General features: G+C 50.8%; 1 protein-coding gene across 1 annotated transcript in view; it reads left to right on the top strand.

Moving 5' to 3' along the window:
* The window catches only part of LOC137322203 (CSC1-like protein 2), a 111,852-nt gene extending 89,001 nt beyond the window's left edge, over positions 1–22,851 (top strand). The window contains exons 14-23 of the mRNA XM_067985318.1: positions 7–16; positions 6,367–6,473; positions 8,558–8,644; positions 10,006–10,071; positions 10,735–10,897; positions 13,530–13,635; positions 16,868–17,035; positions 18,236–18,345; positions 19,366–19,425; positions 20,935–22,851. Coding sequence (XP_067841419.1) covers positions 7–16; positions 6,367–6,473; positions 8,558–8,644; positions 10,006–10,071; positions 10,735–10,897; positions 13,530–13,635; positions 16,868–17,035; positions 18,236–18,345; positions 19,366–19,425; positions 20,935–21,126 — 1,069 coding nt within the window. The 3' untranslated portion in view covers positions 21,127–22,851. The remainder of the gene's footprint in view (positions 1–6; positions 17–6,366; positions 6,474–8,557; positions 8,645–10,005; positions 10,072–10,734; positions 10,898–13,529; positions 13,636–16,867; positions 17,036–18,235; positions 18,346–19,365; positions 19,426–20,934) is intronic.
* Positions 22,852–23,090: the final 239 nt, after the last annotated feature.

Below are 23,090 nucleotides of genomic sequence, written 5' to 3'. Positions count from 1 at the left end.
TATCTATTACCTCAACGTATGTGGGCTGATTTCTCTCTTGTTTCTTTCCCATCCTGTTTTCTCCTTCCCTCTCTTGTAGGTGCTGGGTCCTCGTGTTTGACGGCAGACTCTGGCTACCAGCAGGCTGTTTGATTGTGAGGAGTGGAGTGATATCATGGCTGAGCCCCAGGTCATCTTCATCCGATGTCCACTCCAAACACGTTCCAGCTGGGGTCACGAGTTAGTGATCAGGAGTGGGAATCCTGACTGACCTTTCACTCTCCGAGCCGTTCCAGATTTGTTCTTCTGCTGCCCTGTCCATGGTCAGCTATCCCTTCATAGACCAAGGATTGTTCCCTGGGATCGTGCTCCCCTGTAGTGACCAGTACCACAAGGCACCTGCCCATTAAGCCATCTGGGGAATCCACTCTCCCAACAATTTACCATTCCAGATTGAAGCTCTCTGTAAAACCACCAGCTCTCCCCTACCTCCTTTTCTCCATTTCGGATTCAAGCTCCCTCTAACACACAGCTCTCCCCCCTTTACCCCCCTCTCCCTCTAACACACGGCTCTCCCCCTTTACCCCCCTCTCCCTCTAACACACGGCTCTCCCCCCTTTACCCCCATCTCCCTCTAACACACGGCTCTCCCCCCTTTACCCCCCTCTCCCTCTAACACACAGCTCTCCCCCCTTTAACCCTCTCCCTCCAACACACGGCTCTCCCCCCTTTACCCCCCTCCCTCTAACACACGGCTCTCCCCCCTTTACCCCCCTCTCCCTCTAACACATGGCTCTCCCCCCTTTACCCCCCTCTCCCTCTAACACACAGCTCTCCCCCCTTTACCCCCCTCTCCCTCTAACACACGGCTCTCCCCCCTTTACCCCCCTCTCCCTCTAACACACGGCTCTCCCCCCTTTACCCCCCTCTCCCTCTAACACACAGCTCTCCCCCCTTTACCCCCCTCTCCCTCTAACACATGGCTCTCCCCCCTTTACCCCCCTCTCCCTCTAACACACGGCTCTCCCCCTTTACCCCTCTCCCTCTAACACACGGCTCTCCCCCTTTATCCCCCTCTCCCTCTAACACACGGCTCTCCCCCCTTTACCCCCCTCTCCCTCTAACACACAGCTCTCCCCCCTTTACCCCCCTCTCCCTCTAACACACAGCTCTCCCCCCTTTACCCCCCTCTCCCTCTAACACACGGCTCTCCCCCCTTTACCCCCCTCTCCCTCTAACACACAGCTCTCCCCCCTTTACCCCCCTCTCCCTCTAACACACGGCTCTCCCCCCTTTACCCCCCTCTCCCTCTAACACACGGCTCTCCCCCCTTTACCCCTCTCCTCTAACACACGGCTCTCCCCCCTTTACCCCCTCTCCCTCTAACACACGGCTCTCCCCCCTTTACCCCCTCTCCCTCTAACACACAGCTCTCCCCCCTTTACCCCCCTCTCCCTCTAACACACGGCTCTCCCCCCTTTACCCCCCTCTCCCTCTAACACACAGCTCTCCCCCCTTTACCCCCCTCTCCCTCTAACACACGGCTCTCCCCCCTTTACCCCCTCTCCCTCTAACACACGGCTCTCCCCCCTTTACCCCTCTCCCTCTAACACACGGCTCTCCCCCCTTTACCCCCTCTCCCTCTAACACACGGCTCTCCCCCCTTTACCCCCCTCTCCCTCTAACACACAGCTCTCCCCCCTTTACCCCCCGCTCCCTCTAACACACAGCTCTCCCCCCTTTACCCCCCTCTCCCTCTAACACACAGCTCTCCCCCCTTTACCCCCCTCTCCCTCTAACACACGGCTCTCCCCCCTTTACCCCTCTCCCTCTAACACACGGCTCTCCCCCCTTTACCCCCCTCTCCCTCTAACACACGGCTCTCCCCCCTTTACCCCCCTCCCTCTAACACACGGCTCTCCCCCCTTTACCCCCTCTCCCTCTAACACACAGCTCTCCCCCCTTTACCCCTCTCCCTCTAACACACGGCTCTCCCCCCTTTACCCCCCTCTCCCTCTAACACACGGCTCTCCCCCCTTTACCCCCCTCCCTCTAACACACGGCTCTCCCCCCTTTACCCCCCTCTCCCTCTAACACACAGCTCTCCCCCCTTTACCCCCCTCCCTCTAACACACGACTCTCCCCACTTTACCCCCCTCTCCCTCTAACACACGGCTCTCCCCCCTTTACCCCCCTCTCCCTCTAACACACGGCTCTCCCCCCTTTACCCCCCTCCCTCTAACACACGGCTCTCCCCCCTTTACCCCCCTCCCTCTAACACACGGCTCTCCCCCCTTTACCCCCCTCTCCCTCTAACACACGGCTCTCCCCCCTTTAACCCTCTCCCTCTAACACATGGCTCTCCCCCCTTTACCCCCCTCCCTCTAACACACAGCTCTCCCCCCTTTACCCCCCTCTCCCTCTAACACATGGCTCTCCCCCCTTTACCCCCCTCCCTCTAACACACGGCTCTCCCCCCTTTACCCCTCTCCCTCTAACACACGGCTCTCCCCCTTTACCCCTCTCCCTCTAACACATGGCTCTCCCCCCTTTACCCCTCTCCCTCTAACACACGGCTCTCCCCCCTTTACCCCCCTCTCCCTCTCACACACGGCTCTCCCCCCTTTACCCCCCTCTCCCTCTAACACACGGCTCTCCCCCCTTTACCCCCCTCCCTCTAACACACGGCTCTCCCCCCTTTACCCCCCTCCCTCTAACACACGGCTCTCCCCCCTTTACCCCCCTCTCCCTCGAACACACGGCTCTCCCCCCTTTACCCCTCTCCCTCTAACACACGGCTCTCCCCCCTTTACCCCCCTCTCCCTCTAACACACGGCTCCCCCCCCTTTACCCCCCTCTCCCTCTAACACACGGCTCTCCCCCCTTTACCCCTCTCCTCTAACACACGGCTCTCCCCCCTTTACCCCCCTCTCCCTCTAACACACGACTCTCCCCCCTTTACCCCCCTCTCCCTCTCACACACGGCTCTCCCCCCTTTACCCCCCCCTCCCTCTAACACACGGCTCTCCCCCCTTTACCCCCCTCTCCCTCTAACACACGACTTTCCCCCCTTTACCCCCCCCTCCCTCTAACACACGGCTCTCCCCCTTTACCCCCCTCTCCCTCTAACACACAGCTCTCCCCCCTTTACCCCCCTCTCCCTCTAACACACGACTCTCCCCCCTTTACCCCCCTCTCCCTCTAACACACGGCTCCCCCCCCTTTACCCCTCTCTCCCTCTAACACACGGCTCTCCCCCCTTTACCCCCCTCTCCCTCTAACGCACGGCTCTCCCCCCTTTACCCCCCTCTCCCTCTAACACACGGCTCTCCCCCTTTACCCCCCTCTCCCTCTAACATACAGCTCTCCCCCCTTTACCCCCCTCTCCCTCTAACATACAGCTCTCCCCCCTTTACCCCCCTCTCCCTCTAACATACAGCTCTCCCCCCTTTACCCCCCTCTCCCTCTAACACACGGCTCTCCCCCCTTTACCCCCCTCTCCCTCTAACACACGGCTCTCCCCCCTTTACCCCCCCCCAACACACGGCTCTCCCCCCTTTACCCCCCTCCCTCTAACACACGGCTCTCCCCCCTTTACCCCCCTCTCCCTCTAACACACGACTCTCCCCCCTTTACCCCTCTCCCTCTAACACACGACTCTCCCCCCTTTACCCCCCCAACACACGACTCTCCCCCCTTTACCCCTCTCCCTCTAACACACGACTCTCCCCCCTTTACCCCTCTCCCTCTAACACACGACTCTCCCCCCTTTACCCCCCCAACACACGGCTCTCCCCCCTTTACCCCCCCAACACACGGCTCTCCCCCCTTTACCTCCCTCTCCCTCTAACATACAGCTCTCCCCCCTTTACCCCCCTCTCCCTCTAACACACGGCTCTCCCCCTTTACCCCCCTCTCCCTCTAACACACGGCTCTCCCCCCTTTACCCCCCTCTCCCTCTAACACACGGCTCTCCCCCCTTTACCCCTCTCCCTCTAACACACGGCTCTCCCCCCTTTACCCCTCTCCCTCTAACACACGGCTCTCCCCCCTTTACCCCTCTCCCTCTAACACACGACTCTCCCCCCTTTACCCCTCTCCCTCTAACACACGACTCTCCCCCCTTTACCCCCCCAACACACGGCTCTCCCCCCTTTACCCCCCCAACACACGGCTCTCCCCCCTTTACCTCCCTCTCCCTCTAACATACAGCTCTCCCCCCTTTACCCCCCTCTCCCTCTAACACACGGCTCTCCCCCCTTTACCCCTCTCCCTCTAACACACGGCTCTCCCCCCTTTACCCCTCTCCCTCTAACACACAGCTCTCCCCCCTTTACCCCCCTCTCCCTCTAACACACGGCTCCCCCCCCTTTACCCCCTCTCCCTCTAACACACGACTCTCCCCCCTTTACCCCCCTCTCCCTCTAACACACGGCTCTCCCCCCTTTACCCCCCTCTCCCTCTAACACACGGCTCTCCCCCCTTTACCCCCCTCTCCCTCTAACACACGGCTCTCGCCCCTTTACCCCTCTCCCTCTAACATACAGCTCTCCCCCCTTTACCCCCCTCTCCCTCTAACACACGGCTCCCCCCCCTTTACCCCCCTCTCCCTCTAACACATGGCTCTCCCCCCTTTACCCCCCTCTCCCTCTAACACACAGCTCTCCCCCCTTTACCCTCCTCTCCCTCTAACACACGGCTCTCCCCCCTTTACCCCTCTCCCTCTAACACACGGCTCTCCCCCCTTTACCCCCTCCCTCTAACACACGGCTCTCCCCCCTTTACCCCCCTCTCCCTCTAACACACGGCTCTCCCCCCTTTACCCCCTCCCTCTAACACACGGCTCTCCCCCCTTTACCCCCCTCTCCCTCTAACACACAGCTCTCCCCCCTTTACCCCCCTCTCCCTCTAACACACGACTCTCCCCCCTTTACCCCCCTCTCCCTCTAACACACGGCTCTCCCCCCTTTACCCCCCTCTCCCTCTAACACACGGCTCCCCCCCCTTTACCCCCCTCTCCCTCTAACACATGGCTCTCCCCCCTTTACCCCCCTCTCCCTCTAACACACAGCTCTCCCCCCTTTACCCTCCTCTCCCTCTAACACTCGGCTCTTCCCCCTTTACCCCCCTCTCCCTCTAACACACGGCTCTCCCCCCTTTACCCCCCTCCCTCTAACACACAGCTCTCCCCCCTTTACCCCCCTCTCCCTCTAACACACGACTCTCCCCCCTTTACCCCTCTCCCTCTAACACACAGCTCTCCCCCCTTTACCCCCCTCCCTCTAACACACGGCTCTCCCCCCTTTACCCCCCTCTCCCTCTAACACACGGCTCTCCCCCCTTTACCTCCCTCTCCCTCTAACACACAGCTCTCCCCCCTTTACCCCCCTCTCCCTCTAACACACGGCTCTCCCCCCTTTACCTCCCTCTCCCTCTAACACACGGCTCTCCCCCCTTTACCCCCCTCTCCCTCTAACACACGGCTCTCCCCCCTTTACCTCCCTCTCCCTCTAACACACAGCTCTCCCCCCTTTACCCCCCTCTCCCTCTAACACACAGCTCTCCCCCCTTTACCCCCCTCCCTCTAACACACGGCTCTCCCCCCTTTACCCCTCTCCCTCTAACACACGGCTCTCCCCCCTTTACCCCCCTCTCCCTCTAACACACGGCTCTCCCCCCTTTACCCCTCTCCCTCTAACACACGGCTCTCCCCCCTTTACCCCCCTCTCCCTCTAACACACGGCTCTCCCCCCTTTACCCCCTCCCTCTAACACACGGCTCTCCCCCCTTTACCCCCCTCTCCCTCTAACACACGGCTCTCCCCCCTTTACCCCCCTCTCCCTCTAACACACGGCTCTCCCCCCTTTACCCCTCTCCCTCTAACACACGGCTCTCCCCCCTTTACCCCCCTCTCCCTCTAACACACGGCTCTCCCCCCTTTACCCCCCTCTCCCTCTAACACACGGCTCTCCCCCCTTTACCCCCCTCTCCCTCTAACACACGGCTCTCCCCCCTTTACCCTCCTCTCCCTCTAACACACGGCTCTCCCCCCTTTACTCCTCTCCCTCTAACACACGGCTCTCCCCCCTTTACCCTCCTCTCCCTCTAACACACGGCTCTCCCCCCTTTACTCCTCTCCCTCTAACACACGGCTCTCCCCCCTTTACCCCTCTCCCTCTAACACACGGCTCTCCTGTTATGAAACTTGCCCCATCTGAAGCAAATACATTTTGAGTGTTGGGCTGTGCTGGGATTTGAACAGCCTGGGCCCTGGCCTTGAGGTGAATGTTCACTTATTTGTGCCTCGTGGGCTCTTCTTGAATTCGTTTTTTTATGCCAAATAAAGATCATTGTTCTCACTTGGCTTTTCATTGCCTTTAATTGCAGAATCCTGTCATCAGCCAGTTCTTCCCCACTCTCCTGCTCTGGGCCTTCACTGCTCTCCTGCCAACAATAGTCTACTACTCCGCCATATTTGAGGGTCACTGGACCAGGTGAGGAATCAGGAAACCTGCATTTATATTCGTGACAGTATCTCTCCTCAATTTATTTTCCCTTTTTTGAATGTTAATTTAATCAATTTTCCCTACTTCGGTTTCCCCCCTCCTTGCTCTCCTGTCGGTGTTGACGGTGCTGGGGTAGGGTCCATGGTTGGCCATCCATTGCCCCCTTATCCAAGTGGTTTATCAGCCTTGAGAGTGAAGGGTAGATTTTCCTCACCCTTGCCCCCGGGACACACCCATTTTCCTGGGTGCAAAGGTCAGGAGAAAGGGGCAAAGACCTGTTTTCTCTTTTTGCGTCCTTTTATGTCGTTTTGGCGTTTCCGGGGCTGCTTTGGAGGGGGGGCAGGGTTGGTGCTGAGTCTGTGCCTGTATTAGGCCCATTGTGGCCAGGCAGATGAGGTGGGAGGGGTGGCCCTGACTTTCTGCTTCATTGTTTTGGTGTACTGCTCACAGGGCTGCCCAGTGAAACATGGTGTTACAGTCCTGCCCCCTGGATCCTCGTTGATAGGGATCCCGGTGGGAGCCTTAAAATTTGCAGGTCGGTGTAACCATTTTTGCTGCATTCCTCCCCTCCTTCCCCCCCCCCCCCCTCCACATGTCACAATACATACACTGCCCGCCTCCCCCAAAACCACGTGATCTCCTGGGAGAGGCGAAAAAAGATAAAAAAACCCAGGGCCAATTTGGGAAAATTCCGGGAAATTCTTCTCCGACCCCTTTAGGCGATCGAAACGAGTCCAGGAGATCATTCTGGCCTTGAATTCAATGCATTACCTTACCTTAAGAGCCTCACCTCCGCCCCGGCCAGAAACAGGTCCAGCTCTCGCTTGAAGGAATTCAGTGAATTGGCGTCCACCGCACGAGCCGGCAGCCTGTCTCAGAGGCCCGCTATTCCCTGGGAAAAGAACCACCTCCTGACATCTAACCTCGATCTGATCTTATACAATTTAAAATTGTGACCCCTGGTCCTCCCTAACATATTCATTTGGAACACAATCTATTCCTTTCATCAACTTATAAACTTACTCGGGACAAGAAAAGGTCATTAGCTCCGTACGCACTCACTCCACCTCTTACCGGGCTCGTCCCCGTGACCCCCATCCCCCCTTCCCCACCTCCCGAGAGAGGCAAAAAAAATAGAGACACTTTGCCAATCCAAGAAATTTCTGTCAAACATTTCTCAAAGGTGATCTCACAAGTCCCAGGAAGCCCCAACCCATTGGTTATTGCCCAAAGTATCGTCTTCCTTCTGCTGTGATCTCATGGTTTTCCAAATTAGTGTCTGGCGCCCTCTTGAAGGAATCAGTCCTCACCACCATCTCCAGGATGCTGTTCCACACTTCAGTCACCTCAGAAAAACGAAACTTCCACAAATTTAACCTCACTCCCTCAATTTAAATAGTTGTGAGCAGCCACCCTCGCCTCAAACAATCTACCAGCTTGAATGTTCTCGATGCCCTTAATGATTTTAAATATTGATTGAGCTGACTCGGCCACACAATTTCTCATCTGAGAATTTAATTACTGCAATGTCTACACCCTGCTTCAGATCATTAACAGGAAGGGACTCAGCATGGAGCCTTGGGGCACCCCACTAGTGACCAGACCCCGCTAGTGACCAGACCCCACTAGTGACCAGACCCCATTGGGAAACAACCCTGTGTGATACAATCCTTTAGCCAATTTGCAGCACATCTCACAGTATCCCCCCATGACACCATGGGACTTAATTTTAGCATGCAGTCTCTCATGGAACACTGTACCAAAAAATTTTGGAAATCCCTGATCTACTGGCTTAGCCTAAAAGAAATCTGGATCAAGTCAAACATGACATGTGTTTTCTGAAGCAGTGTTCAGTGTTTCCTGCTAACCCTGAGGCCTAGTCCAGGGAAGGGGCTCCGGCAGCTCGTGTTTCCTGCTAACCCTGAGGCCTAGTCCAGGGATGGGGCTCTGGCAGCTCGTGTTTCCTGCTAACCCTGAGGCCTAGTCCAGGGATGGGGCTCCGGCAGCTTTTCAGGGATTCGCTCACTTTCTGAAATTGTCTGTCCATCTTTTGAAATTCTCGTTCCCCACAGGTCTGCGGAAAATCGTATCACAATGCACAAACTCTACAGCTTCCTCATTACAATGGTGCTGATATTGCCATCACTGGGCCTCACAAGGTAAGGACTCTGTTAACTCTATGAGCACCAAAGATAACTCCTCTTTAAAAATTCATTCTCGGGATGTGGGTGACGCTGGCAGGGCCGGCATTTATTGTCCATCCCTAGTTGCCCAGAGCGGTTTGATACAACTGAATGGCTTCAGAGGGCAGTTAAGAGTCAACCAGGTTGGTGTGGGGACTGGAGTCACATATAGGCCCAGACCAGGTAAGGACGGCAGGTTTCCTTCCCTAAAGAACATTAGTGAACCAGTTGGGTTTTTATGACAATGTGACAGCTTCATGGTCACTTTTACTGATACCAGCTTTTTATTTCTGTACTGTCCGGCTACTTAACAGTAAAGTAGCTCATTATATGTGAAGCACGTTGGAATGTTTGAGAGACATGGAAAGGTGCTACAGGAATGCAAGTAAGCTTCTGAAAACTGGTCTACTGCTTCTTCCCCACATCCTCCCTGTTGGTGACCCTGCTTTGGGCCACCTCTGAAATTTTTTTAGGTGTCAGCTGTGGCTCAGTGGGTAGCACTCTCACCTCTGAGTCAGAAGGTGGTGGGTTCAAGTCCCACTCCAGAGGCTTGAGCACAAAATCTAGGCTGGCGCTTGAGTACAGTGCTGAGGGAGTGCCGCACTGCCGGATTAGACGTTAAACCGAGGCCCCATCTTCCCTCTCAGGATGGATATGAAGGAACCCATGGCACCATTTTGAAAAAGAGCAGGGGAGTTCTCCCTGGTGTCCTGGCCAATATTTATCCCTTGACCAACATCACTTAAAAACAAATCATTATTTCAGAACTTCTATCTCATTGCTGTTTGTGGGACCTTGCTGTGCGCAAATAGGCTTCCGCATTTTCTACATTACAACATAATTACACTTCAAAAATAATTAGTTGGCTGAGAAATGCTCTGAGTCGTCCTGAGGTTATTAAAGGCGCTCTTTATATGCAAGGTCTTTCTCACTACTGTCCAGTCCCCAGTATTCTAACTCTCTTGATCTATTATCCAACGGTGTTCTAAACACCAGGTCTGTGTCTGCCTGGTAAATTACTGCAGATACTCTGAGCCCTTTGAGTGATGAAGTTCTAACTAATATCTGATCTAGATTGATTTCTCACTCGTGTATATTTCGGACCTCTGGTCGTATTATCATGTCTTATAGCGATTTCCCTTAACTAAACCATTTAGTATTTGATAAACTTCAGTGAGGTTTCCCATTAACTCTCTTGTCTTTGGGCTGTACAGATTGAGGCTTTAAATTTTCCCTCCTGGCCCGTTCCACTCAAACTTTTATTAATTCGGTACCATCGCATGACATAACCGTGTCTTAACTGAGACACTCCGTGTGCCTCTCTCTTTTTGTTACAGTGTAGATGTCTTCTTTCGCTGGCTGTTTGACAAGAGTTTTCTGGAGCGAGCAAAGATTAGATTTGAGTGAGTAGCCTGCCCTTGAATCTATCCGCGTGCAGCAGGAATCAGGGGGGTCCACTTTGAAAAAGGATGGGCTTATGGGCAGGTGTTTGTGTGATGGATTCGAGTAGGTTCAGGAAGGAGGGTGAGTTTGAAGGATGGGTAATTAGGTAGGGCATGTTTGAGACATGGGTTTATGGAGGGGGTGGGGGAAGAATGTGTAAGGGGATGGGTTTATGTGTGGTGTGTATACATGGGGTGGATGAGGCATGGGTTTATGGGGGGGGGAGTGTGTGAAGGATGGGTTTGTATGTGGTGTGTGTACACGGGGTGGATGAGGCATGGGTTGGTGTGTGTCTGGGTATATGAAGGATGAGTTTGTGGACAATGTATGAGGGATGGTTTTATGATAGGGATGTAGGAGAGGTAACTTATCTTGAGTGGGGAGAAGGGTGAGATGTGAAGCATGGGTTTTTGCTCGGGTGCTCATCCAGAGTGACTAGCTTGTTTGGCTCCCACCAGTGACCGGTAGTAACAGCATCCCAACAAGAGCATGAGACGAAAGGCATCATGTCGTTAACAACTCGAGCAGCACCAGTAATGGTCGCTATTGATGGTGGAGATTGGGCACTGGGCAGTTTGACTGTAGCTCTTCACTAGATTGCTGCCACCTTATTTTGTTTCCAGGTGCGTGTTTCTGCCTGATCAGGGAGCCTTCTTTGTGAACTACGTCATCGCGTCCGCATTCATTGGGAACTCGATGGCTCTCCTGCGATTCCCCAGCCTGCTGCTCTACACGGTCAGGATGGTGATGGCCAAATCGGCGGCAGAGAGAAAAGTCGTCAAACTGGTGGGTCCTGGTCCGCTGCGTGAATTTTTTTTTTTTGAATTTGACGGTGAGCAAGCTTCATTCTATAGGGCCACAGTTTTTATGTGGAACACGGGAACAAAGGAACAGGAGTAGGCCATTCAGCCCATCAAGCCTAGTAATCCAGAGCACAGGGGACACCCCCCCCCCCCATCCCACCTCCACTTCAGCAGCCGTCAAACAGGGGATCAGGAGCTGGTTGACCCTCTCACTTGTCCGCAGCCTTGTGCCTGCACCGTGGCCCCTTTTCAGTCTCAGCAATTGGGGTTGGAGATGACGTCTGAAGCTTTCGAAACGCTGTCACAATTTTTATCTGCCTATACCGACACTCCCCTTTCAATGGACGCCCATCCCTTTTAAATTTTGCTTGTCTGCTTTTTCTTTCCCTCTTCCAGCACTGGTGTGCTCCCGCTACCTGTCCAAATCTGCAGCTGCAACTAAATGAAAACAGAACGCACACTTTAGAAATGGGCAGTTTGAGTCTGTCTAAAACCCATCGATAGCTTTTCTGGTGTAATCTTCACAACAATTGGAATATCTAGGCTCCAAAATCACCATCAAGCAATCTCACGCCAGGTGAAGGGAAAAAAAAGCATTTATATAGCGTTTTAATGTCTCTCAGAATATACAATACGTACAATAAATTATTTTAGAATCATAGAATCATAGAAGTTTACAACATGGAAACAGGCCCTTCGGCCCAACATGTCCATGTCACCCAGTTTATACCACTAAGCTAGTCCCAATTGCCTGCACTTGGCCCATATCCCTCGATACCCATCTTACCCATGTAACTGTCCAAATGCTTTTTAAAAGACAAAATTGTACCCGCCTCTACTACTGCCTCTGGCAGCTCGTTCCAGACACTCACCACCCTTTGAGTGAAAAAATTGCCCCTCTGGACCCTTTTGTATCTCTCCCCTCTCACCTTAAATCTATGCCCCCTCGTTATAGACTCCCCTACCTTTGGGAAAAGATTTTGACTGTCTACCTTATCTATGCCCCTCATTATTTTATAGACTTCTATAAGATCACCCCTAAACCTCCTACTCTCCAGGGAAAAAAGTCTCAGTCTATCCAACCTCTCCCTATAAGTCAAACCATCAAGTCCCGGTAGAATCCTAGTAAATCTTTTCTGCACTCTTTCTAGTTTAATAATATCCTTTCTATAATAGGGTGACCAGAACTGTACACAGTATTCCAAGTGTGGCCTTACGAATGTCTTGTACAACTTCAACAAGACATCCCAACTTCTGTATTCAGTGTTCTGACCAATGAAACCAAGCATGCCGAATGCCTTCTTCACCACCCTATCCACCTGTGACTCCACTTTCAAGGAGCTATGAACTCCTAGATCTCTTTGTTTTATAACTCTCCCCAACACCCTACCATTAACGGAGTAGGTCCTGGCCTGATTCGATCTTTGAAGGGCAATGACTTACGTAGGCAAAAACAGCATCCAATTTGGGCACAGCAAGGTCTCACAAACAGCGATGGGATAAATGATCAGTTAATCTAGTTTTAGTGATGTTGGTTGAAGGAATGTTGGACAGGATACCTGGAGATCTCCTTGCTCATCTTCCCGAATTGTACCATGGCATCCTTAAGTTCCATCTCAAACACTGGAGGAGGCCGATGAGGCCTCGGTTTAAGTCGCATTCAAAGGACGGCCTCTTCCCTTAGTACTGTAGTGTCAGACTAGATTATGTGCTTAAATGCTGGAGTGGGACTTGCAGGTTGGAGTGCTACCAACAGAGCCAAGCTGACACTCGTATAGAGTAGTGAGGTGCAGAGTAAAGTGCCGCCTTCTCTACCCTTTGTGTGCCTCAGCACCAAACTCTACTGTACTAGGCACCCCGTGCCCTGTCGGAGTGAAGTTACCAATGTGCGCTGAATTAGTGGCAGTTTTGTGCTGTGGGAATTGTGTTGACTGTGTCCAAACCCATCTTGCAGCTCACCCTTACAGCCTACAGGGGGAAACTTTCATCTCATCTATCTGGGCTGCATCTGAAATTTGGTCCCAGAGGTGTCTGCAGTGTGTACCATCCACAGGATGCACTGCAGCAACTCACCAAGGCTTCTTCGACAGCACCTCCCAAACCCGCAACCTCTACCACCTAGAAGGACAAGGCACATGGGAACACCACCACCTGCATGTTCCCCTCCAAGTCACACACTATCCCAACTTGGAAATATATCGCCGTTCCTTCATCGTCGCTGGGTCAAAATCCTGGAACTCCCTTCCTAACAGCACTGTGGGAGAACCATCACCACACGGACTGCAGCGGTTCAAGAAGGCGGCTCACCACCACCTTCTCAAGGGCAATTAGGGGTGGGCAATAAATGCCGGCCTCGCCAGCGACGCCCACATCCCATGAACAAATAAAAAAAAGTGAGAAGTTGGGTTCCAACCCACTGCTCCACACAGTTCCCTTACATCAAGATACTTTAATCACGTTCTAACCCAAACACTGAGACTTAATAAATCTGGAAAATGCATTTGGTTTGCTGACGATTCAGTCCCTAATGCGGTATTGGATTATCATGGTGAATGGATGAGGTATGAGTCATGTCGTTTTTAAGAGTCATTTATGTACATTTCATTGTCTTTTAGCATCAAGCATATGGGTTTGAGTTTGGAGTGAATTACGCATGGGTGCTGTGTATCTTCACGGTGGTGGTAGCTTACAGTATCACCTGTCCCATCATCGTTCCCTTTGGTAAGGACCTGAAAGAAAACAATAAATGAACTTGCATTTATACAGCGTGTTTCATGACCTCAGGACGTCCCAAAGTGCTTCATAGCCAATGAAGTATTTTTGAAGTGCAGTCACTCTTGTAATGAGAATCCAAAGAGCTTCTACAAGTACATAAAGGGCAAAAGAGTAACTAGGGAGAGAGTAGGGCCTCTTAAGGATCAACAAGGTCATCTATGTGCGGAACCACAAGAGATGGGTGAGATCCTGAATGAATATTTCACATCGGTATTTACGGTTGAGAAAGGCATGGATGTTAGGGAACTTGGGGAAATAAATAGTGATGTCTTGAGGAGTGTACATATTACAGAGAGGGAGGTGCTGGAAGTCTTAACGCGCATCAAGGTAGATAAATCTCCGGGACCTGATGAAATGTATCCCAGGACGTTATGGGAGGTTAGGGAGGAAATTGCGGGTCCCCTAGCAGAGATATTTGAATCATCCATCGCTACAGGTGAGGTGCCTGAAGATTGGAGGGTAGCAAATGTTGTGCCTTTGTTTAAGAAGGGCGGCAGGGAAAAGCCTGGGAACTACAGACCGGTGAGCCTGACATCTGTAGTGGGTAAGTTGTTAGAGGGTATTCTGAGAGACAGGATCTACAGGCATTTGGAGAGGCAGGGACTGATTAGGAAACAGTCAGCATGGTTTTGTGAGAGGAAAATCATGTCTCACAAATTTGATTGAGTTTTTTGAAGGGGTAACCAAGAAGATAGATGAGGGCTGTGCAGTAGACGTGGTCTACATGGACTTTAGCAAAGCCTTTGACAAGGTACCGCATGGTAGGTTGTTACATAAGGTTAAATCTCACGGGATCCAAGGTGAGGTAGCCAATTGGATACAAAATTGGCTTGACGACAGAAGACAGAGGGTGGTTGTAGAGGGTTGTTTTTCAGACTGGAGGCCTGTGACCAGCGGTGTGCCTCAGGGATCGGTGCTGGGTCCGCTGTTATTTGTTATTTATATTAATGATTTGGATGAGAATTTAGGAGGCATGGTTAGTAAGTTTGCAGATGACACCAAGATTGGTGGCATTGTGGACAGTGAAGAAGGTTATCTAGGATTGCAACGGGATCTTGATAAATTGGGCCAGTGGGCCGATGAATGGCAGATGGAGTTTAATTTAGATAAATGTGAGGTGATGCATTTTGGTAGATCGAATCGGACCAGGACCTACTCCGTTAATGGTAGGGCGTTGGGGAGAGTTATAGAACAAAGAGATCTAGGAGTACAGGTTCATAGCTCCTTGAAAGTGGAGTCACAGGTGGATAGGGTGGTGAAGAAGGCATTCGGCATGCTTGGTTTCATTGGTCAGAACATTGAATACAGGAGTTGGGATGTCTTGTTGAAGTTGTACAAGACATTAGTAAGGCCACATTTGGAATACTGTGTACAGTTCTGGTCACCCTACTATAGAAAGGATATTATTAAACTAGAAAGAGTACAGAAAAGATTTACTAGGATGCTACCGGGACTTGATGGTTTGACTTATAGGGAGAGGTTAGATCGACTGGGACTTTTTTCCCTGGAGAGTAGGAGGTTAAGGGGTGATCTTATAGAAGTCTATAAAATAATGAGGGGCATAGATAAGGTAGATAGTCAAAATCTTTTCCCAAAGGTAGGGGAGTCTATAACGAGGGGACATAGATTTAAGGTGAGAGGGGAGAGATACAAAAGGGTCCAGAGGGGCAATTTTTTCACTCAAAGGGTGGTGAGTGTCTGGAACGAGCTGCCAGAGGCAGTAGTAGAGGCGGGTACAATTTTGTCTTTTAAAAGGCATTTGGACAGTTACATGGGTAAGATGGGTATAGAGGGATATGGGCCAAGTGCAGGCAATTGGGACTAGCTTAGTGGTATAAACTGGGCGACATGGACATGTTGGGCCGAAGGGCCTGTTTCCATGTTGTAAACTTCTATGATTCTATAATGTAGGGAGATGCTGAAGCCAATTTGCGCAAAGAGAGCAAGATCATACAAAAGAGAGATATAATGACTAGATAGTCTGTTTGTGATGTTGGTTGAGGGATAAATGTTAGCCGGGATATCGGGAATATTCCCCTGCTCTTCTTTGAATGGTGCCGTGGGATCTTTTACATTCGCCTGAGAAGGCAGAGAGGGCCTCGATTTAATGTTTCATTGGAAAGAGGGCACCTCCAACAGTGCAGCACTCCCTCAGTACTGTGCTGGGAGTGTCAGCATAGATTATATGCTCAAGTCTCTGGAGGGGGGTGGAGGGGGGGCTTGAACCCATGACCTTCTGATCCAGGGATGAAAATCCCAGCACTGAGGCAAGACTGACACATCCTTGGGCTTGGCAGGAGGAGGAAAGCAAAAAAAAATCCCACCAAGTTTCCCACTTGCAAGATTTGCTGGGTGTTCAAAATTTTTACGCAGTGAGTTGTAATGATCTGGAATGCACTGCCTGAAAGGGCGGTGGAAGCAGATTCAATAATAACTTTCGAAAGGGAATTGGACAAATAGTTGAAGGGAAAAAAATTGCAGGGCTTTGAGGAAAGAGCAGGGGGAATGGGACTGTTTGGAGAACTCTTTCAAACAACTGGCACAGGCTGTGCTGTGTGATTCTATGTCCCCAGGTCCTCTCCAATCTGTTAAACTGGAATAATCGATCAATAGGCACACTAGGCAGCCCTTTCATTATTTTATAAACCTCTATAAGGTCGCATCAAAGTCTACGCTGCTCTAAAATAAATAGACCAAGGTCCTTAAGCTTCTCTGAGTAACTAAGGCTCTTTAAGCTAGGAATTATTCTCATAGCTCCTCTCTGTGATTCTGTATGTTATGCTGCGTGTTCAGGCTCAGCTATGATGAACCCACGGTTGAATAGCCTGCCGGAATTCACTGTCTAGGTTTATAATTGGGTGAAGTAGCGGGAGGTGGAGTTGCTGATGTCCAGAGCCAGAGGGTGTGGGTGGGGGGGTAGAAATTGCTAAGTTCCTGAGTCAGTTCAACCGTGGGGCCACTGAGGTGCGAGTCGGTGACCGAGGGGCCACTGAGGTGCGAGTCGGTGACCGAGGGGCCACTGAGGTGCGAGTCGGTGACCGAGGGGCCACTGAGGTGCGAGTCGGTGACCGAGGGGCCACTGAGGCGCGAGTCGGTGACCGAGGGCTGTGCCGATTTTGTCTCTGAGACCGTTGGTGCTGGCGTTTGGCTTTGTCACGGTTTTCCCTTTGAACCCTAGGCCTGATCTACATAATGTTGAAGTATCTGGTGGACAAGTACAACCTGTACTACGCCTACCTGCCTGCCAAACTCAACCGGAGGATGCACGCTGCCGTGGTCAACCAGGCCCTGGCCGCACCCATCCTCTGTCTCTTCTGGCTGCTGTTCTTCTCCGTGCTGCGAGGAGGTAAGTCCGTTATTTTCTCTCTCGTCTGGCAACCCAGCGCCATCCCGCACCGTACGAGTCCGGCCCCTCGCACGGCCTGTCCTGCAAACGCCGAGCTACATTCTTCCCTGGTGTCCCCTTCTATCCCAGTTGAGCCAGGAATGATGGCACAGTATAGCTGCCATCCCATCAAGCGCGGGCGTGTGATGTACAACTGACAGTTTAAAAAAAAAATAAAATTGTTGGTTCACAGATCCCAAATCACTGTAGTCCCAAGAAAATCATGACTTTCCATTTGTTTCAGGGGGATTTTCACACCTCTGGAAGGAACCGGTCTGATTTTCCATTGCACCAGGAAAGGCTCCCGTGTAAAGTTTATTTGTCCTAAAATTGTACTGCTCCCCCTCGATGCCTGGCTGACAACAGCCAACTTGACACTCGTCCCGTTCACGCCCTCCCCTCTATGCTTCTCTCCCCCACGAGCTTTTTATCGGGGCATGTTTCCACAGAGACTGGTTACCTTGCCCAAGTGGGCAGTCTTTGTGTGTGACGGTGAGCTGCCCAACTACAGAGGGCATTGCAACAGTGACTGATCCTGTCCTCACCTGACATGTGTCCACTTTCGGGGGGGGGGGGGGGGGGGGGGGAAGTTGGGCAGTGGGAGAGGTGGTCACCGGATAGAGTGTTTCTGGATGGATGAACCGAGATGGGCCGATTTGGACCTTCCTCATCCGTGGATATCTTGTGATCTAGAGCGTGTTTGTGAATGGATACCGGATAAGGACAAAAGGCTGGGCTTAGCGGTGATGTCTGTTCACTAATGAACAGCCTGCCCATAGCTCACTAACTGTGGACTGACGGATGGGGGGCAGCGGGGGCGGATCATCTTAACCTAACCCACCGGATGGGCAACTGATGTTATCGGATTAGCCGCCTGTTTAACCCCCCCCCCCCCAGCCCGGTTTTGGGGGAGGGGAGCGGGGGAGAAGTAAAATCGGTTCTGGTGTTAAACAGGCGGCCGATCCCATCAGTTTCCCGCTGGGTGGGCTAGGTTAAAATGATCCCCCCACGCCCTCGGTGGCTCATACTGAACTGTAGTGGCTGATTTCCTTCCCCCCATCAATTCTACGTTGGTTGTTTCACTATGTTTGTAGACTCCCCCCACCCGCCCCACACCGGCTCTGTTCTTTTTTACTGGTTTTCTTCCTCCCTCTCGTTCAGGATTGTCCGCGCCAACATCCATCTTCACCTTCACCGTGGTGCTACTCACCATCGTCGTCTGCATCTTTGTCGGCTGCTTCGGCTACTCCAAGTACTTTGCCATTAACATGGTGAGTGAAGGAACGCTCCTGGCTCCCACTATTGCCAACTTTCAGCGCGATCCTATCGTCCGAGTATTTACAGAGGAAAGGGCTGGGGCCGTACTTCCACAACACTCGGGTGAAAACTGTTTCCATGAGTCAATCCAGGTTCGTGGGGTGTCCCTGACTTGGAGTTCTCCATCTGGCTGCCCGGATCAGGGTGGTACTGGACCCGACACTTCAGGCAGGTCCTGGGTTCCGTTCCCTGTCAGTGCTGACTTAACAGAAGGTGGGTGGATGGGTGCAATGATGGGCCCCAAGGCCCTTAGCCTGAGGAGGAGGAGGAGTGGGGGGGGGGGAAAGACAAATGGGTTGCAGGTTTCGCTCCCGATCGTAGCCAGTGCTGAAGAATGGATCATCGGATGTGGATATGAGTGGGTTGGACTGCAATGCATCCTCCCCCACACAGCCAGTGCGAGGGTGGGTGACTCTTGCAGGCGGTCGTCAGGAATGACAGTGAGATGATATCACCTGTTGGCCTGCCTCCAACATCCTACACGAGGCAGGAGCACAGTACTTTACACTGGTGGAACTTGGGGTCTGCTGAAACAGCAGAGGACAATCGAGTAGCTGCACTATGGCCAATTTCTTTTTAGTTGCTTACAGCCATCTTTGAACACAATCTTCTGTCCACCGTTGTGTATTTCTGTTCTATCTACCCACCCCTCTCCCCAGCACCCCAGGCCTGCTGTGACTTTTTAAAATTTATTCATGGGATGTGGGTATCAATGGCAAGGCCAACATTTATTGCCCATCCCTAATTGCCCTTGAGAAGGTGGCACACAATTTATTTACAGACACTTAGTAGTGGTGTTCCAGGATCCTTGTGGCAGTGGTATAGCCCAGGCCATGGCCAGGGTTGTGGGGCCCGAAACCAGAGTACTATCACTTGTTTACCAAGTCCACATCTGTAACTATAATGTGGCACTGACTGAAGATTTACTACTAGTGAACAGTGACTGATCGGAGTGTCTGCCCTTTGCCCCTCAGGCTGTGAAAGTGCCAGCTGAAGAGACTGAAGCAGAAACGACAGCTCCCTGGCGCTCAAAGGTAAGTAATGTGGTGGGGAGTATTTAACCCACACAAGTGACTGGGGAATACGCACAGGCCAGTGAGACTTTTTACAATAACCAGGGGCTGGGTGGGGGAGTGGGAGAAACAACTATATCTTCGACAGTCTAATGACTATTTTGGCAAATGGTTGGAGTGATCTTAGAATCTTACAGCACAGAAGGAGGCTATTCGGCCTGTCGTGCCTGTGCTGGCTCTTTGAAAGAACTCTCCAATTTAGTCCCACACCCCGGCTTTTTCCCCAGAAACCTGCAAATTAGTCCTCTTCAAGTACATGTCCAATCTTGTCCTCATGAAATATGTAAGATGCATGTCATTAAATAGACAGTGTGTGAAAACTGGACGGTCCCCAAGTTCGATTTAGTTGATCTCAAATGAGGCCACGCAGGACTTTGGGAGTGCTGGGGAGGAGTGCGAGAAAAGGGATTCCCACAACTTGCTTGCACAAAAAGCAAAAACACTTCAGATATCCAGCATCGACAGAAACTAGTGGAAATGCAGAGCAGGTGGAGAGAATAGACAAGTCAATGTTCCAGGTATGGACCTTCCCATTGGAACGGATGATGGGTCCATACCGGAAATGTTAACGTGTCTGTTCTCGCCACAGATGCCATCTGTTCTGCTGCGTGGTTCCAGTATTTTCTGCTTTTGTCCCACATATTCCAGTTAATTTGATGGGCCTTGTTGGAAAGTAGAGTGGTTTGGAATTCCTAGTGAGGTCCTCCCTGTTTCATTAGCCAGCCAGCCAGCACCCTCACACACATTTCTATTTATTTCTCAGGCTGTCGGGGCCCTAAGTTCAATCCCTGCTGTGTTCTGAGTTAAGTGATCTCAGTACTACAGTTGAATTGCTCGTTCCTGGATTAGCAGGGGATCTCCGAGCCCAACTACCCCCTTTATCTTTGCTGGCTCGTGCACATGTATGGGAGAGGACAGCATTGGCCTCAACTCTGATGGCCCCTGCTGTAAAATAGCCCAGCAAGACACTCAAAATGACTAATGGGCCACTTGCATGAGCTACTGGAGGATGCCTAATATCTGCACAAAGCTGCCCAGTAAAGGCCATCAGCAGAGTAATAGAGTAAATTGGCCAAGAGGGAAAAAAAAATAATTAGCTTTCAAATTAAAAAAAAAAGCAATAGTAATTCTCCTCCAGTTCAATGAGTAAATGCATCTTGTATATCTCTGAGCCATACAGCCCATAAAAGGTTGCTGGTTGGGGCAGCAGTAGTGGAGGTCTCGTTGATCTCCCAGAGCTCGGAAGGGAAGAAAGTCGGTGTTTTTCAATACAGTGACCCCACCGGCTGGAAAGCCTGCCTCTGTAGGTGTCTGATGAGGATGGGATTGGATTGGGCTGTAATGACTCTCATGAGCAAATAGCTCACCACCACTCGCAGGCTAGGCTACAAATGGAGAATGGCAGCACACTACTTTTAACACGTTAACCTACTGACCTTCACCTCCCACCCCTCATCTGTATCGTTACAGGCCTACGTCCCACGAGTCCTGCATGGGCCCAAGTCCGAAAAGAGCCACCTCAACCATCATGACCAGCCATCATACGGTGCCACGGGGGACAATAGTCAACCGCTAGAGGAGGAGGCCAGCACTCCTCCCCTGGACTACGTTGAGGATGATGACCGAATATATTTGGTGGATACTGGAGCTAGCGAGATCTAGAAACTGGCCTGAACTTTAGAATTGGACTGCCAGCACTGGCCACCATGTGGCACTGTTGCACTTCTATTTAGCACAAGAGGAATGGACAAGTGTTAAATGGCTCATTTACTTGAACCGATCCCTCGTTAGCCATTATAAATAGGAAACTTTTTGTTTTGCTAATTTCTTTTAAATACTTAATTGATTTTTAAATGGTGGCATTTGGGTACATTAACCCCTTTATTTCTCCAGCACCATCTATGGCACAGGGTGTTAAGTTTGTTCATGACCAGTGCCAGTACAGAATTAATCCATTTGGAAGGTGTGTTTTTTTTAAAAAAAAGATAATCAATCTATAGTTTCTCCCTTGGTTCTCAGTGCTGTAGAGCAGGTATCAGTTAAGGATGCTCTGTAACCTCACTACTGTATGTGTATGAGCAGATGACCTAACTCTCCCAGCTTATTGAGTGGTGCTGTTTTAGGCTGTGACACCATCCTGCTCTCATTCCCCTCAACCCCAGCCAGAAAACCTAAAAGGAGAAATTGTTCAATTTTAAACATAACTTTACAAAAAAGGACATATAATCATTGGTGAGGATTGGCAAAGAAAACAATCCCTATTTAAAGTAAATGCACTCAGGAAAGATTATGAAGCTAAAGCTTAAAAGTCAAGTGTGTGAGAGAGAGAGAGAGAGAGAGAGAGAGCGCGCGAGTGTAAATGGGGAGATTATAGAAATGTCTGTTTAGAGAGCATGCAGTATTGACTGGGTAATTCTGTAATCCTCCTAAGTCAGTCAGGGTACTACTAGGAGCAGACAATATAATGTGAAAAGTTAATTTAAAACTGACAGGTTTGAATGATCTTTCTTACCTAGTGGAACCTCTCCTTTGCTGCCCACTGTTCTGAACCCTAACCTCCACAATGAAATGTGTTTCCTAGGCCACATTCAACTCAACTGTCCAGTTATTTTTGACGACAATCGTGGAAGATGTACATACACCACAATTAAAAAAAGTCTCCAAGACAATTGCTGGTCGATATATGCAGCTGCAAGAGACTGTGATGCAACGTTATTAGATAGATGATGCAGTTTGACAACCTAAGGCTTTTATTGGTCATATTTGTAGAAACATTTCTTTTTTGAGGGTGAGAGCAGAAGGAGTGGAGAAAGGATGTTAGTTCTGGAAATGGAACACTTTCTCCAATGCTTCTTCCCAACCTCAGGCACTCTCCCAAGTCAGGTCCAACATGAGTCACATCCAGAATTGAAGTTCCTTCTCTCTGTAGAAGTAATCAGGTAAAATTAAGCTAATTCAGAAATAAGAGCAGAGGTGGGAGCTGGATGTCTTTGTGTTAATCTGTGAGGTTAACTTTTCCTAGGGTTGAAGGTGAATTCTGTGCTCAGCGTTGTGAAAGAATAAAAGACCTTTACAATTTTTGTAAAGCAGAGTTTGCCCCAACCTCAAAAGAACACTCTCACCATAGGATAAGTGGTGTGTGAAATTGAGGGGAGATGGGGAATGGGTGGCAAGAGAGATTGCTCTAGGTTCAGATCTACCAGGAACTGTGTTGAGGTACAGACTATATCATTTAAAAGGGGATTGCACAATGATTTGTAAAGAGAGAGTTTCAGTTGAACAGCAAGGGCCAAACAGCCTCCTCCAGTGCTGTAAATTGTACTAATTATTGTGGTGTTGACTTATCTGAGCAACATATCTTGGGATAATACAGAACCCTACCCACCATTCAATGTTTACTTTTGTAAATTCAATTTGCTCAGCCAGTCCACCCTCACCTTGAATTCCATCCGTCTCCATAATCCTATCTAGTTGTCTCTTCAACCTATTTGATTCACTAGCCTTTCCTGGCTCTTTGTCTGCCAATTATCCACTCAGTACTTTCACTCCCAATTCCATGACTTCCTTAAGCCTCTACTGCAGAACTGGAGTAAATTCTTTTTCAAATCCCAGTTGCAATATCTTCC

Source organism: Heptranchias perlo, chromosome 5 (genome assembly GCF_035084215.1).
Source record: "Heptranchias perlo isolate sHepPer1 chromosome 5, sHepPer1.hap1, whole genome shotgun sequence".
NCBI classification, from domain to species: domain Eukaryota; kingdom Metazoa; phylum Chordata; class Chondrichthyes; order Hexanchiformes; family Hexanchidae; genus Heptranchias; species Heptranchias perlo.
This window is presented reverse-complemented; position numbering and strand designations above follow the sequence as displayed.